At 34.3% G+C, this 18,175-nt stretch overlaps 1 protein-coding gene and 1 non-coding gene across 2 annotated transcripts in view; one reads left to right on the top strand and one right to left on the bottom strand.

Annotated features, from left to right (window-relative positions):
- Positions 1 to 18,175, bottom strand: part of DNAH8 (dynein axonemal heavy chain 8) — a 402,529-nt gene that overhangs the window by 329,034 nt on the left and 55,320 nt on the right. The window contains exons 8-10 of the mRNA XM_051996876.1: positions 17,940 to 18,053; positions 13,315 to 13,422; positions 10,463 to 10,564 (exon numbers count right to left, since the gene is read on the bottom strand). Coding sequence (XP_051852836.1) covers positions 10,463 to 10,564; positions 13,315 to 13,422; positions 17,940 to 18,053 — 324 coding nt within the window. The remainder of the gene's footprint in view (positions 1 to 10,462; positions 10,565 to 13,314; positions 13,423 to 17,939; positions 18,054 to 18,175) is intronic.
- LOC127563561 (U6 spliceosomal RNA) lies at positions 15,683 to 15,786 on the top strand. Its single transcript, XR_007954013.1, has one exon. It is a non-coding gene; the product is annotated as a U6 spliceosomal RNA (small nuclear RNA).

Raw genomic sequence — 18,175 nt, 5'->3', positions numbered from 1 at the left:
CTTTTCACTTTTCCCTTCTCACTTTTCGATGAGGTGGGAGAAGTTTCACCATAGATTGAATATGTCTTAAGATTTTTCACTTAAAGCCAATTCTGAAGGCAGTAAGATACCCACTATATTCATCCCCCTCCATTCTTTCTCTCAGATATAATAGGTTTCCTATGCCTCTTCATGAGATGTACTACCCCCACTTTACCCTTTTTCTGATACAATGTCCTTTCCACATCAATTTCTAGAACAAGGTATACATGTATTCTTTATACATCTATATAGTCAAAATATAGTTCCCAAGATTAATCTTTACCTTTTTAGATTTCTCTTGAGTTCTATATTTGTAGATCAAACTTTTTGTTAAGTTCTGGTTTTTTCATCAGAAATAGATGAAATTCGCTTACTTCGTTGAATGTCCATCTTCTTCCCTGGAAAAAGATGCTCATTCTCGCTGGGTAAGTTATTTTTGGTTGCATACCAAGTTCCTTAGCCTTTCGGAATATCATATTTCAGGCCCTTCGATCTTTTAATGTGGATGCTGCCAGATCCTGGGTGATCCTTATTGTGGCTCCTTGATACTTGAATTGGGTTTTTCTAGCCGCTTGCAATATTTTTTCCTTCATCTGAGGGTTCTGGCATTTGGCCACTATATTCCTTGGTGTTTTGATTTTAGGATCCCTTTCAGTGGGTGATCGATGAATCCTTTCAATGTTTATTTTTTCCTCTGTTCCTATGACTTCTGGGCAGTTCTCTTTGATAATTTCCTGGAAAATAATGTCCAGGCTCTTTTTTTCATCATGTTTTTCTGGAAGTCCAATGATTCTCAGATTGTCTCTCCTGGATCTGTTTTCCAGGTCTGTTGTCTTCCCCAGAAGGTATTTCACATTTTTCTCCATTGTTTGATTTTTTTGGATTTGCTTGACTGATTCTTCTTGTCTCCTCGAGTCATTCAATTCCACTTGTTCAATTCTGATTTTCAGTGAAGTATTTTCTTCACTCACTTTTTTAAAATCTTTTTCTAATTGTCCAATTGAGTTCTTTTGTTCTGTGGAATTTTTTTCCATTTCGCCAATTTTGTTTTTTAGAGAGCTGTTTTCTGTTTCCAGTTCATTAATCCTGTTTTTCAAGGATTTTACTTCTTTATCCACTCTTTCTTTAACTTTCTCCAGGCTCTTTTGCCAAGCCTCCCTCTCCTTTTCCCAAGCCTCACTCTGCTTTCCCCATTTTTCTTCTAGCTCCCTTGTGCGAGCCTTTTTAATCACTTCTATGAGGTTCATCTGTGCTGAGGAACAGATGATCTCCTCCTTTGGGGATTCACCTGGGGACTGTCTGTTTTTAGTCTCCTCAGGATTTAGAGTCTGCTCTCTATCTGTGTAGAAGCTGTCAAGGGTTAAAGTCCTCTTCAGCTTCTTGCTCATTCTGTCTAATAATCAGAGACAAACTACCAAAGAAAAACAGAAAAAACTGGAGTCTTTCTTTGGGGGAGGGGCTGGGTATGTTATCGAGCTTCCTCTACAGACTGCGGGGGGCAGCAGTGAGGCACTAGCAGGACTGTGTTGCGCGTGCGCTCAGATCCCAGAGCGTGCTGAGTCACTGTGGGGGGGAAAGGGGGGGGGGGCGGCCAGGTCCCCAGAGACTCCAGCTGTTTGGGGGTGTATTCTTCAGCCCCGGTGTTGTTAGCTTCTCTGCTGGGCTGCTGACTTGCTGCCGGAGCAAAGTATCCAAACCTGTAGCAAAGCTCTCCCCACAGAGACGGCTGCGATCACTCCCCATCCCCTCTCCAGTCTGCTCCCATGCTCTCACTGCCGCTGCCCTCAGCCTGCGCCCGATCTAAAACCATCCCAGCCCTCCAGTAAAGACAGACCTTTCTTGGCGAATCTCAAGGATGGCTTCTCTTGGTAACTATTTGTGGGTTTTTTTTCAGTCAAGCATTAATTCAGAGGCTTGTAATGAAGTGGATAGTGAGAGAAAGTGCAGAGCTTATGCAGCAGTATGCCTCCTCTCCGCCATCTTAACCGGAAGTCTCCACTGATCTCTATTTTATTCAAGATTTTAGAGAGAGAAAATTTCCCCCTAAGAACTACTTTGGCTGCATCCCCCAAGTTTTGATATAGTCTCTTTATTGTTGTTTTTAATGAAATTGATTATTTCTATAATTTGTTTGGTCTAATTCATTCTTTAGGGTTTTATTTCATTTCTAATTCATTTTTAGTCTATTTTATGACCTTTTATTACCTATACTTTTAATTGCACATGATCTGAAGAGAATGTATTCAATATTTCTGCCTTTCTGCATATGAGTTTGAGGTTTTTATGCTCACAGTCAATTTTTGCATAGGTACTATGTGTACCACTGAGGGGAAAAAAGTATGATTTCTTTCCCATTCCCATTCAATTTTCTCCAAAGGTCTCCAGAGATCCAAAGATTGAGGTATCCCACTAGCATAGTTTTACTGTATATTTCTTCTTGTAACTCACTTAAGAATCCTCCTCTAAGAATTTGAATGCTGTACTATTTAGTGCATATATGTTTAATATTGATAATACTTCATTTTGAAGGTCCCTTTAAGAAGAGGTAGCTTCCAACTACATCTGTTTGTATTGCTTTGTCTGGGATCAGGATTGCTATCCCTGCTTTTTTTTACTTCAGCTGAAACATAATACATTTCTCTCCAGCCTTTTACCTTACTCTGTGTCCATCTCTCTGCTTCAAATATGTATATTGTAAAAATCTACTATAGGATTCTGGTTTTTAATGGTATTTAATCTACTTTGTTATGTGCTTCTGTATTATGGGAAGAGTTCACCCCCTTCACATTCAGAGTTATGATTACCAACTGACTATTTCCTTCCATCTTATTCTCATTTTTTTCTCTTTTTTCACCCTTTTCCTCTTCATCAGTGTTCTGCTTTTGACCACCTTTTCCCTCAGTCTGACCTTCATTTTCTTTTTCCTTTCCTCTCCTACTTCTGCCCTCCCTTTTATTTACCCTCTCTCTTTTCTTTCCCCTTTTTTCCAACTTCCCTAAAGGGTAAAACTTTTATACCCAACTGAGTTATGTATATTATTTCTTCTTTAAGCCAATATGATGAGATTAAGGTTCAAATAATGCTCTTCCCCACTTCCCTTCTTTCCCTGTACTTTGATAATCTTTTGTACCTTTTCACATGAAGTAATTTATCACATTTTCCTTCCAGTTTCTCTTCTCCCAATATAATTCTTTTTCCATGCCTTAATCTTTTATATCCTCACATCAAAGTCAAGTATTTATACTCATACCCTCTGTCTTATATATCTCTTTTAACTCTCCAATAAAGATACAGTTCTCAAAAGTTCAAATATCTTCCCACATAGAATTGTAACAGGTTTAAACTTTGAATAATGTTTTTTTTTCTTTCCTCTTTATCTTTTTGTGTTTCTTTGAGTCTTGCTTTTAAATATAGAATTTTCTATTTAGTTTTGATTTTTTATCAAAAATGATTGAAAGACCTTATTCCATTGAATGTCCATCTTTTCTCCTGAAAGACTATGGCCAAATTTGCTGAATAACAGTTGATTCTTGGTTGTAATCCAAGCTCCTCAGACTTTCAGCCTTATCATATTCCAGGGCTCTTCTAACCTTTAATGTAGAAGCAGCTTAAATCCTGTGTTAATTCTTACTGTGACTTCTTTATATTCAAATTATTTCTAGATGCTTGTAATATTTTCTCTTTGCTAATTCTGAAATTTAGCTAAAATATTCCTTGGAGTTTTCATTTTGGCTCTCTTTCAGGAGGTGATCAATGGATTTTTTCAATGACTATTTTACCCTCTGGTTCTAGCATATCTAGGCGATTTTCCTTGATAATTTCTTGAAAGATGTTCTCCAGGATCGTTTTATGATCTTGACTTTCAAATAGTCTAATCTTTTTTTAATTTAATATTTTATTTTTCCCCTGTTACATATAAAACAATATTTACATTTGTTTTTAAAACTTTAGAATTCTAGATTTTCTCCCATATTGAGAAGTTATGCAAAACATTTCCATAAAAGTCATGTTGCAAAAGAAAACATACATCTCTCCCCCTAAAAAAAAAGCCCTCATGAAAAATAAAGTTTAAAAAATGCTTCATTCTGTATTCAGACACAATCAGTTTTTTCTTAGGATATGGATAACATTTTTCATCATAATCTTGGATTATGTAGTCTTGGATCACTGTATTGTTGAAAACAGCAAAGTCATTCACAACTGATCATCCCACAACATTGCTGTTATTTTGTACACAATACATTTCACTTTGCTTGAGTTCATGGGGGATTTTCCAGATTTATCTGAGGGCATCCTCAGATCAGAACATTAATATTCCATCATAATCATACCACAATTTACTCAGCCATTCTCCAATTGATGAGAATCCTCTCAATTTCAGTTCTTTGCCCTGAGAAAATAGCTGCTATAAATATTCTTTGGACATGTAAGTCCTCTTCCTTTTTTAAAAATTCTTTTGGGATTCATGCCCAGTAGAGCTATTGTTAGGTCAAGGTTTAGGCATGATTTTATACTCCTTTGGACATAATTCATATCTTTTGATCATTTATCAATAGGGGAATGATTTTTTTAATTAAATTTGATAGTTCTCTATACATTTGAAAAATAAGGTCTTTGTCAGAGAAACACTTCAAAATAGTTTTCACAATTAGTATTACTAACTGTATTTCCCCACTGAGTCTATTCTTTCTCTTCTTTTATCCTGTTCCTCTTCAAAAGTGTTTTGTTTCTGACCACCCCCACTCCAATATGTATGCTCTTCTACCAGCTTCATTCCTTCCCCTCCTACTTCCTGCACGGTAAAATATATCCATATTGGTTATATATGTTATTTTCTCTTTGAGACAATTCTGATGATGAGTATATTCCTCTCTTGCCCCTTAATTTTAATATTCTAGATATTGCCCCTTCAAACTCAACTCTCCCTTGTATCCTCTATCTTTCCTCTAATTGTCATAATAATGAGAACATTCTAATGAGTTACAAGTATCAACTTCCCATGTAATAATATAAATAAACCTTATTAAATCCCCTTATGATTTTCTTTCCTGATTACCTCCTTATACTTCTCCTGAATCCTGTATCTGAAGATCAAATTTTCTATTCAGGTCTGGTCTTTTCATCATGAATCCTTGAAAGTCCTGTATTTAATTGAATGTCCAGTTTTCCTCTGAGGGATTAAACTTAATTTTGTTGAGTAGGTGATTCTTGGTTGTAATCCTAGCTTCTCTGCTCTCCAGAATGTCATATGCCAGATCCTCACATTCATGAAAGGAATAAGATTCTTTCAAGTAGAAGGTAAATCTTGGGTTATCCTGATTGTGGCTCTACTATTCTTGTGTATATTTTAGATGCTTGCAATATTTTCTCCTTAAAATTTTGGCTATAATAATCCTGGGAGTTTTCATCTTAAGATCACTTTCAGGAAGTGATTGGTGGATTCTTTAAATTTTTATTTTATTCTCTGGTTCTAGATTATTATGAAATTAATAATTTCTTGAAAGAAAGCCTAAGCTCTTTTTAATCTTTCATTTTTATCTTTTAGGCTCCAAATAGGCCAATTTATAAATTATCTCTCCTGGATCTATTTTCCAGGTTAGTTGTTTTTTCAATGAGTATTTCATATTGGTTTCCTTTTCCCCCATTCTTTTGATTTTTGTTTCATTGTATCTTGATTTCTCATAAAATTATTAGCTTTCATTTGCTCAATTCAAATTTTTAAGGAATTCTTTTCCTCAGTGAACTTTTGTACCTCCTTTCTCATTTGGTCAATTTTGCTTTTTAAGTTATTCTTCTCATCAGCTTTTTTAAATTTTCCTTTTGTATTATTCTCATTTCTCTTTCCAATTTTTCCTCTAATACTTGTTTTTCAAAATCAATTTTGAAGTCTTCCATGGTCTGAGAACAACTGTTATTTTTCTTTGAGGTTTTGGATGCAGGAGCTTTAACTTTGTTATCTTTTGAGTCTGTATCACCACAATAACTTTCTATGGTCAGAATCTTTTTCTGTTTGTTGTTGTTGTTGTTGTTATTTTCCCAGTTTATTCTTCAGCTTTTAACTCTTTGCTAAAGTATGGCTCTGTTTTCAGGATGGAGGATGCTCTGTCTATTTTTATTCTATTTTTAAGGAGTTGTTTTTTTCAGTGGATATTTTTTTCCCTATTTAGCCGATTGTATTTTTTAAGGAACTGTTTTCTTCAATCAATTGTCTTTCCTATTGTAAGTTCTTGACACTCTCTTGTATACCTCTCATTTCTTTTCCCAATTTTTCTTCTACTTCTCTAACTAGATTTTTAAAAGCTCTTCCAAGAAGGCTTTTTGGGCTTGAGACCAATTCATATCCTCCTTTGGAGTTTTCCATGTGAGCATCTTGTCCTTTTCTAGGTTGATGTTCTGATCTTCTCCATCACCATAGTAGTTTCTATGGTAAAGTTTTTTTTTCTTGCTTATTTTTTGCTTATTTCATGGCATGTATAGTTGAATCCTGTTCCTCAGACACAAGGGTCATTGTTCCAAGGTTCTTGCACAGGGAAAGACAGGCAGGATCACTAGCTTGGAGTGATAAGATCTCAGATACTGGTGGCTTGCTCATGCAGTGAGGTAGCTCACCTTCACCATATCTGTTGCTGGGTTTCTGAGGTTGGCAATTTGCCTTCTGCATCGGAGCAGGAGGTGCCACACTGACCTGTTGTGCCACTGGCTTGTTGAATTATGACTGAGACATTAGTTACTGATCTGTACCGTGGTTAAGAGTCTTCCCCTGGCTTGTTTAGATATCATTTGAGAGACAGACCTCTCCTAAAATCCTTCTGTGTTACCTTAAACTAAAAAATTGTTTCATTCTATTTTTCCACAGGTTCTATAACAATCTATTTAGAGTCGATGTAAAATTGTTTCTGAGGGAAAATGGGAAGAGCTCAGGCAATTTCCTGGCTTCTCTCTGTCATTTTGACTCTGCCCCTACCAAACACCCTCCCTCCCCACCACACACACCACTCCAAACTGTTCATAGTGAATAACAATTTTTTCATATGTTTTTGTAACTTCTACATTAAAATTTTTACAATGATTTTGCATAAATGTTCAACAGGAATATTAGTTTTCATTTTTCTCTTCTTTCTTTTTCTGTGTGTTTATGATTTCACCCCTAGCAATTGCTCAAATGTATTTAAGTGTCAAGTTTTTTGTTTGCTTTTGGAATTTTCATCAGGAATAAGGTATGTTTTCTATTTATTGTCCTGTAGGATTATACTACATTTTGTAGAATAAAGCATTCTTGGTTGGCCTTTATCTTTTGCCTTCTGTAAAAGCCTATTCCAAAATTTTGTCTCCTTGATTATAATTGCATTGCAATCTTATGTGGCCTTGTTTTGCTTCATTATTTTAATTATTTTATTTTTCATTTAAGCCTCAAATAACCATTAGAAGATAACTCTAGAAATGTGGGACCAATTAGAGAAGAATTTCCTACGGCCTCTTAATATATCTCTCAGCAAGAGACTAGGGAACATGTTTAACTCCTTGAGGGTTTGGTGGTGGTAGGTGTTCCAACAAAGATCCATGACTTGCAATACTATATGAAGTTGATTAGACAAGTCACCATACTAATCAGAGGATATCCTGATTGCTACCATTGCAATTATAATTCCAGTTTACTGAGGACAATCAACAAAATGTAATCTTCAAATTCAAGAAAAAAAGAAGGATTTGATACTTTTTTGAGTTTTTTTTTTCTTTTTTACTGATACTTGAATAAGAAAATGGCCAGTCATCCCCACAGAGATGGCTCCTAGCTCTGTCCGCCTGCCTGTCCACCTGCTTGTTTATTTATCTATTCCTTTTAACCTTGGAATCATCCTTGATTCTACTGCTCTTCCATGTCCTATACCCAATCATCTTCCAATTCTTTTCTATTCTACTTCTACAAAATCTCTCAGATACGTCCTTGTCCTTACCTACAAAGTAAAAATTCTGATTTAGATCCTTATCATCTCTGGAATGAACTTCAACAGCTTCTCAATTGGGTATTAGCTTATTCTCCTTTATAAAACATCACATACAGCTGACTAAATAATCTAGTTAAAGAACAAGAATGCTTATGTCATTCTCCTACTAAAGTATTTTCAGTATTTCCCTATCTCCTCTAGAATAAGATATAAACCCTGCAGATTGGCATTTAAAGCTCCCTATAATCTGGCTTTATTTTACCATTTCCAGGTTATATATTATTCCTTTTCATTCATTTATCTACATTCCTTCTGAGTTTTCCCCACTTACTGCTGACCAATTCAGTACTTTATCTCCAGCCTCCATCCCTCTGAACTGCCCATCCATCCTTCCTCTTTTCCTTCCTCCTTTCATTACTTGAAATCTTTCAAGGCTCATTTCATGTGCCTCCTTTCATCAGAAATCATTATTGAGGATTCCTAGTTATTAAAGTTCTTACTCCTTAACTTTTTAGATTTTCATGTGCATAAGTATGTATATGTTTATATACACATATCTACATGGATATATACTTATATGTTTCTATACATGTATATGTCTGTGTGTATGTATGTGTGCATATATAGGTAGGGATGTATATATATTCACTTTTAAAATTTAGATACAATTTTAGGTACTAGTTTTATGATCAAATCAAGATATATATGCGTGTATTGTGTATATACATATAGATACACATATAACACAAGGCTAATGTTCCTAAAACAGAATGACTTAAGAACTGTAAAGAATACTTACAAAAAACAATTAGTTCACATTTTTTAGTTTTTCCTTGGTAGTCACAGTGATAAGTAAGTGAGAAATAAAGTTTAGGCTGCAATAATTGAGGTCAAAACACAATCTCTTGTATTTTTTATGGGAGAAAAGGATTCCCATATTAGGGAGGACAAGTAATATATATATATATATATATATATATATATTACAAACTCATGAAATATCCTTTATAAATAGCACTTTAAATTCAAACTATGAAAATAAGTGTTCCAAAATATAATCAGAACACTATGCAGGTCGTCTATGGAGCAACTGAACATGCAACATGAGAGAAAAATGTCAGCTATCATGACACCCCACTTTTGAAAACATTCGCAAAATCTAAACTACTTCGAGTGAAATTAGAATTAGTTACCCTGGTTGGGGGGAAATATGGAGAGTCAATCTTACAGTCAGGTATCTAAGTGATACAGTGGATAACACTGGACTTGCAGTCAGGAATTAAGTTAAAATGTAGCCTCAGCCACTTTGTCACTTTACCCTGTTTGCCTCAGTTTCCTCTTCTATAAAATGGGCTGGAGAAGGAAATAGCACACCACTCGTCTCTCTGCCAAGAAAACCCCAACTGAGTTATGACTGAAACAACATAATTAACAGTAACAGCAATAACAATGCCACAACAATTTATGTGCCAGATGTTGTACTAAGCACTGAAGATACACGTACAAAAAATGACAGAATCCCTATTCAATCTGTTTATACTCCGAGAAAGAAAAAAAAAAGCATATGCAAAAATACATATAGTATAAATATAAACTTAAGAAAAACAATTATGTTCCTTTAACAATAAGGAAGTTTGGAAGAGGAAAGGGAGCAAAATAATGAGTTGGTAAAATTCTAGTCATATTGAATTTAAGATGTCTCTGGAATAATCAGTTTGAAATTAGAGCCTTAACAGTGTGAGAATAGTAAGCTCTATACAATTCTCTTGTCCAAACACTAAATTAACTATTACCATCCAGAAACCAGTCTTCCAATAATGGTGAATTAGCTACACTTCCATTTTCACCAGTTTCATGAAGGCACCAGTCATATTTCAAGGGGTATTAACTAGCAATTTTTGTGTTTAATATAAAATACCAAACTTCAAAAGTTGGGGAATAGGGTAAAGATGTAAAAAGTTTACCCCAAGAATCCAAGGTAGCATAGGAATGAAAAATATCATCAAACTGGTTTATGACACTAAAAAGCTAGAAGATATCTGCCAATCCTGAAGTTTCACCTAGGATTTCAGATTAGGGCTGAATTTCTGTGATACCAGTCAAGAGATACAGAATTAGGTGAGAGTCTCTCCCGTAATCTTTGAACATTCTAACACTACAAGCACCACTCTAGTTATGGCACTGCCACCATTTCTTCTTCATTTCCAAAATTAATTTCCTAAGGATCATGTTCACTTTATAAACGACTGTCATTTTTACTTCACTAACATCCAAAAACTTCCAAAAAACTTTTACACTCAAAAAATAAAAGCAAAGGTAGGGATTGTATTACATCCTGAAATTATTTAAAGGCAAATTACCTTACATAAGTAACTTAATTTTCACATCAGTCAGTTAAGTATTTACTTCAAAGTTAATGGACAATTCATACATAAAAAATAAAGAGATAAGTAATAAAATTTAGCTTACAGAAATGAAAATATATTCATACTAACCTGAATCTTTTTTAATACAACTGGTGTTTCTTGCTCCCATACATGATTTGTCCCTCCATCAGTAATATATGCTTTACATGCTGTCACCATTTGATTTGTAACCTAAAAATAAAAAGTAGCTACAGATTAAAAATGAATACAATTCATAGATATTTATAAGAGTCATAAACAGTATGGACAGAGTACTCAAATATCGAAATACTCTACTACATGGAGTATCTCTGAAATCTGAGTTGTTTGTTCAAAATAAAAAAAAAATACTACATCATTCAAGAAATAATATATAGAAGCCTTTAACTCCAAGAGATATATACACTCAAAATACAGAAATCCAGATGGGTATAAATGAATGAATGAATAACAAAACCACAAGGGGTGAGAGGTGGTTTTTAAAGGAATACCCATAAGATATAAGATTGACACTATAAATAATCATGTTCTTCCACAAAACATTCCTTATTAGAAACAGAACACTAAGTTAGATGAAGCATAGGTCTGACCCAATAAAGCATATCTGATTCTTTGGAATTTTACAAATAATTAAATTCTAACCTTTATCAGTTTTATCACTGTAATTACAATTCCAGGCATATTTTATCCTGCTAATTCTTAGTAAAGATAATTTTGACAGTGCAATAAAACATTTTAGATTCTTAAAAAGTCATTTGCAAAAGCAAGATCCATACAGAAGTCCTAGCTAATGGAATCTAAAAATAGGCATTTTCTAATAGTTTTCTTCCTACAGGACTACAAAAAACACCCCCAGAAAACCTTATTTAGCCAACTGAAATCTGCAATTTTAGCATTTTGAAGGCTACACTTTTGAAATACAAATGTGGAATGATATACAATTGCTTATGAGCTACTTTGGAGAACATGTTGGAGAGATCAGCAAAAAACTGGAAGAAGCCAAAGGTCACGTACCAAACTATTACAAAGGAATTCATCACATTATACAAAATTTTCATTGTTAAGTACTGAGGTGAAAGCAGTTACTGAGATTTACTTGAGTAAGGCACTGTCTGATTATGTACTCACTATCAAAGTAGAGAACTAAAGTAAACAACAAGCAATAAAGAAAATGCAATAAATATATATTAAGTCCTTGCAACATTCAGATCACCATTAGGAGTTATTTATGTAAAGAAAAAAATAGGTAGTAGTTCTTATCCTTGATTAATTTATAATCTACAAATCTTTGAGAAGCTTTCAGTGATACTGAACAAGTCACTCAACTCTTCTTGGTCTTAACTTAGTCATTTGTAAAATAAAGGGAGGGGCTTTGACCTCTAGGACCACTGATTGGACATAATATGACCTTTGGAAACAATTTATCATAGAATCATTATGCCATTTGGAACTGAGCGAGAGAGCAGTAAGTCAATACTATTTTAATACCATTAAAAGCCACCATACACAATACAGAAAATGACACTCTCACATAGTGAAAAATCATGCTCATGTCTAAAAAGATTGGAATGGACAAAGTATTAGACTAGATCTTGGATAATATCATGGTTTGATTCAAACAACAGAGTCCACATGAAAGACAAAAAGAATCCCATGGGTACCCATACTAAAATGCCAAACCTTACCAATCTCTACTAGAGGCGAACATTCTAATGTGCTTGCCATTGCCCCAATTTTTATATAACAGGTATGATTCTTGAACTCTAATAATCTCTCTGTAATAGGCTGAAGCTAAGCAGATGCACTGAGGTCTGGTCTGAGCCTTTGTGGCTAATTAGCAATTGGACAATACTCTATTAATATATGCTTGGAGAAAGAATGGCCCCACCCACTCTCTGTGCAAGTTTGATGTGTTATATAGGAGATTGGATAGAGAATTAGGTGGGTAAAGTGTGAGAGCCAGAGGCACTGCTGGCTGGATTCCTGTCGAGATTGCTCTCACTTCTTACAGCCATTCTCCTTCACCTCCACAAAGAATAAAGATCAAAGATTTTCACTTATCCTGACTCCGGCTGATTTAAAAATACCCTAGGTGCTAAACGTGGTCATCACAGCTCTCCATGCTAGAAGCTGGCCATGTCCCATTTTTTATTTCTACCTCAACACATTCCTTTCTTCAATACCATGATCACCTATCTAGTATTGCCTCTTGCCTGGACGCAGTTTCTTATCTAGTCTTCATGTCTCTAGTCTCTTCCTTTTCTAAACCATCCTTCACACAGCTACACAAATAATCTTCCTTAGTATAGTCCTATGTGTCCCTCCTAAATCCTTTGTAACCCAGATTTCATATTCATCTGAAACTATTCTCTTCAGTTACTAATGATTTTTTAATTGCTAAATCTTTTTATCATTCCTCCTTGACCTCTCTGCAGCCTTTAACATTTCTGATAACTCTCTTCTCCTGGATCCATATCCTGAACTCCAGATTTTTATGACTCTGCTCACTCTTGGATCTACTGCTATTTGACCACTCATTCTCACTTGTTTTTGCAGAATCTTCATCCAGATTGTGCCTACTAAGTGTGTGTGCCCCAAACATCAGGAATAGTGAGAAGTGACTCTATATTAAGACATATCAAAAATAAGTTGTCATCTGTATTCAAATCATTCACTAAAAGATGCTATTGATCAGGAACTAAAAATTTTCAAAAAAATTGTTAAATGAACCAAGTTTTAAAGTCAATGTGCAGTCACAATGTAGGTACTAAATGAGAAGTAAACTATCATACTGGAATATATATCCTATCTCATTTCACTAACATGTTAAGATTTATTATTCTGAGGAAACAGCTAATAAAAATGGACGGAAGCTGTTAATTTCCTTCTTAAGCTGCATATATATATATATATACATATATATTTTTTTTTCACAAACTTACCTTTATAAAGAGTGAGGTCATTCTTTCTGAGGTATTATAATACCTTGAAACACTATGAATCATTCTGATAGCATTAATCAAATTTTGTATTCCATGAGCCATGGAAACCTAAAATTTAAATTTTGAATAAAATTACATATTTCTAGCATTTTCGTCACAGAATAATGGCTACAAACATGATAAATTTTTATAAATAAATCCTTAGATTTACGCCAGAGTTTGTCAGGGGGAAAAATGCTTCTTTAATTCACTCAGCTAAGTAAAAAGATAAACAGATTCATGGAATTACTATAGAAATAATATTCAATTTATGTGCATTAATTATTATTATGCATAATATTCAAATTATGTACATAAATAGTTTTACTAACATTCTGGTGACACTATAAAAATATATAATACATGTTTTCTTAAGTAAAAAGGGATTAATTTTTCTTATGTGAATGTTTATACTCCTAGATTTAGAGATAGAATGGAGATGAGGAAACTGAGAATTTAAATAATTTGACCAAAATTACACAAATAATATGTGATTAAGATAGTATTTTAACCCAGATTCTCAATATCTTTCAATTCTTACCTTTCACTGACCTACTATACATTTTCGGGTTCTCAGATTTATCAACTTATATTTTCTAACTACTATTACTATGTCAGTTTGACTTTTCATTATTTAAGTGATTAAACAAATTATATATGCTATTTTTTATTATCATGTTCTTCACCAAAGTGGTCAAATACATGCCCACAACATTCCAGGATATGACCTAAATTGAATTAAAATGTAATTGGGAAATAGCAATATAATGAATAAAATTACAATAATATAGGTAATATTACATTTTAAAATTAAGTCAATATGCAGATCTACACAACAAATTAGTTATTATTATTTCTATTTGGAATTTGATACCACTGTTCTTCAACATTCAGGTACAGGCAATTATTCAGAATAAACAATTCCTGACTAGCTTAAGTTCTTTTTAAAAAATGAGTTTTAAAATATCAAAAACAGCACATTTAAATTTTAACAAAACTGACTCAGAGAATTTGAGAGAGAAAAAATATTTGGAGATTATCTAGCCCCACTCACTCATTTTTCAGATCACAAAATTGGGGCCAAACGGGCTTAAAAGACTTATATATACAGCTATATGCAACAAGAAGCAAAACTAGACTCTTGGTGCACACCTTCCTTAATGCCACTTTTCCGTTTCATATAAAGAATTATGCAATATTAGACTAAGATTTTATGACTCCTGATAATAGTTCTCCCAAAAAGTAACATGATTTGGTAGAAATAGAGAGTTCATTCTTACTGAGGTCTTTAAACAGAGAATGGATTACAACTTGTTCAGCTCAAACTGGATTAGATAGTTTATATGCTATCTTAAAGCTCTTAGATTCTGGGGGGGTGTCCCACCCATTAATATCACTTTCTCTCACAGATAGGAAACTCCTTTTAAATTAGGAACTCTAGGAATTTCTTCATCATACCTCCAGCCCACTATGTACAAGAACCTAAGAATAGAAATTCAGTGGAAGAGTAGATTCAATAGGTAAGAATTATTAGAATGCTGGACTGATTTCTTAAAAGAAAAGTCTTTACTGTTGTATAAAGCAACTTGGTACAAAGCAGCATCAGGGGAATGATTAGTCTAAGGGTGTTACGGGAGCTACCTGCTGGGTGTCTGCTGGGAATCTAATTCTGATCAGCAAACTATATCCCTTCATGTGAGAGGATGATAATACAAGGAGACTGAGAGGCAGTTGCATTCTTTGATCTATCTTTCTCCTCTTCCCTCTTGCCTCAGATTTATTTCATTCCCAATTCACAAGCAACATCTGTGTCAGTAAAGGCTCCTTTGAGAGTGTTATAATTCACAGCTGTGGGGGCTTTCCAGAGAACTGACCTGCCCCTTCACACTTAGGCGTGGTCCTTAACATAAGGGAATACTCAGGATGGGTATTTTATAGGGAAAGGTAGAAGTGGAGGCAGATGATGTTAGGCCCTTTCAAGGGAGATATTTACTTCTTAACCATTGGAATAGAAATGTAGCAGGACCCAAGCTTCCTGTAGTCTTGTCTACTGGGACTCAAGCTCCTTGCACTTGGATGTGTGGTTAACCATGTCTTGTTTATCACAACTCATGTTCCCTACATCTGTCCTGGTGGGCAACAACTTGTTTTTCTTTCCCTGTCCCTAATAGAGAGGCCCTACTGGGCCCATTCACCTAATACACAATTTCTACTCCCAAGGACATAATCAATTTATAAAGAAATTTTTAAGTATTTGAATGTTTAATTTTTAAAAGGATATATGCAGCTCCCAACTGAAAAACAAATTACGTTTAAAAAAGTATTTGTAGTGCTTGCTTCAGCAGCACAAATTCTAAGATTGGACTGATACAGAGAAGATTAACATGGCCCTTGCACAAAGACATGCAAATTTTTGAAAGGTAAAAAATATATATTTATGAGTAGTTTGAAAATTTGAAACACATTTTCCTAAAGAACCAATGTTAAATATGTGGTTAAGCTCTCAGGCCAGCTTCCAAAAACCTATATGAGCCATAATGTGCCTAACATATAATAGAGTGTATTATATAAATAGTACTATGGAATTTGACTGATATTGCTATATTGACTGCTAATAATTCTTCTGTCTCTTAATGTGGGGACACAAATCTCCCTGCAAAGGTAAGATACAAACTCCTCAGTTCCATGCTACTGGTTCCGGTGACCTGCAGGAGTGGTTAAAAGGATAGAGAAGACAATTAGAAGGACTCTAAGATAAATCTAAAGAAGAAAGAAATTGTGGGGAGCTGCAGATTCCTGAAAATATAAATTCCCAGGAACCTTTGTTGATCCCTTATTTAATTATTCCTTCTTGTTTCCTCTCAAACTTTCAGAAATGTGCCCATATGCTTCCCTTTCCACTGCTGCCATCTGTTGTTTCTGATTTAGTATTTCTTTCTTTCATAACTAAGGAAGCTTCATAAACTCTAAAGTGAAAAGCTAGATAAGTCAGTTCTCTGTGTATTAGAAGGGAAGAGGTGAGAGAGAAGTTAGGAAAGCCATCACCTAGCTAACATTTATATGGCCTTTTTAAACTTTGCAAAGCACTCTACATATGTCATCTCATTTGATTCTCATAACCACCCTGTAAAACAGAGATGGTGCTATTATTGCATCCATTTAAGAGAGGAAGAAAATTAATTTGGCAGAGGTTACGTGACTTAAGTTAGCAATGATCTGCAGTTTGAACTATAGTTTTCCTGATTTTAGCTCCAGGATTTTTAAAGCACCACCTACCTCGCTGTACCTGTAGAAGCAGGAAGAAGACAAGATAAATCTTCCTACGATGATAGCACCAGTTCTCTATTACTTAACTTAAAATCTTAGAGCTAAAATGAGACTTGGGGATCAAAAAACCCTCAAGAAAAGAAATGAAAGATACAGACAAGAAAGAGAGAGGGGAAAGAGAGAGGAGAGAGCTAAGAGACAGAGACAGAGAGAAACACAGAGACAGAGAGACAGACAGAGAATGCTTCAAACTGTATTCAGACCCAATCAGTTCCTTCTATGGGTATGGAAAGGACTTTTCATCATAAGTCATAATCAGAATTCATCATAAGAATAGTCATGGATGATTGTACAGCTGAGAATAGCAAAGTCATTTACAACTGATCTTTGTATACAGTAAATTTCACTTTATTTGAGTTCATGGAGGACTTTTCCATGTTTTTTTTTCTGTGAACATTCTGCTCATCATTTCCCATAGAATAATAAAATCCCATCATAATCACATACTACAATTTATTCAGCCATTCCCCAACTGGTGGGCATCCCCACAATTTCCAGTCTTTTGCCCTGAGAAGAGAGCTGCTATAACTATATTTGTACATATAGGTTCTTTTACTTTAAAAAAAAAAATCTCTTTTGGAATTCATGCCTAGTAGTGCTATTGTTAGGTCAAAAGAAAATGCATGAATTTATAGACCTTTGGGCACAGATCTTTTGATTATTTATCAATTGAGACATGGCTGTTTTTTTTAAAATGTGACTCAGTTCCCCCTGCTTTTGAAAAATGAAGCCTTATCAGAAAAACTTGCTTTAAGTTTTTAATTGTGAAAAGAATTACTATTGCTACAATAGTATTTCCCCCAATTTATTCTATTCTTTTTCTCCTCACTCTGTTCCTCCTTAAGTATTTTGCTTCTGAACATTCCGAACATTCCCTCCCCCAATATACCCTCTCTTTTATCATCCTCCTCCTTTCCTGTATCCCATTCCCCACTACTTACCTGAAGGTAAGATAGATTTCTAAACCCATTTTGAGTGTGTATGTTTCCTTCCCTCCATTGAAAAAGCTTTTTTTTTTTTTTTTGCCTCTTTATGGCAGATAATTTACATCATTCCACTTCTCCCTTTCCCTTTCTCCCAGTACATTCTTTTTTTTAGATCTCAGTCCTTCATATCTAACTCACACCTGTGCCCTCTGTCTACATATACTCCTTCTAACTGCCATAATACATATATTTTCAAATTATGAAAAATGTAAACATTTATTACAATTTTTATAAGATTTAAACTGCATACTGCATTTCTAAAAGTATACTTACTAAGTCATAATTGTAGAGGGGTTGACAAACTTTCTCTAGTGTATACAAATATCTAACATTATCTTTTGATTCATTTGCTGTATCTGTAATTCTTGCATCCAAATCACGCCACTTCTGAAGAAAAAAAATTATTTCGAAAAAGAATATCTAGTAACATCAAAATGGATTATATAAATAATGGATTGCTTTATAATTTATAAATAATTTTCCTTAAAGTAATTTTGTAACAAAGATAT

The sequence above is a fragment of the Antechinus flavipes genome, chromosome 4, assembly GCF_016432865.1.
Source record: "Antechinus flavipes isolate AdamAnt ecotype Samford, QLD, Australia chromosome 4, AdamAnt_v2, whole genome shotgun sequence".
Classification (NCBI taxonomy): Eukaryota; Metazoa; Chordata; class Mammalia; order Dasyuromorphia; family Dasyuridae; genus Antechinus; species Antechinus flavipes.
Note: the sequence above shows the minus strand (reverse complement) of the source record. Positions and strands in the feature narration are given on the sequence as shown.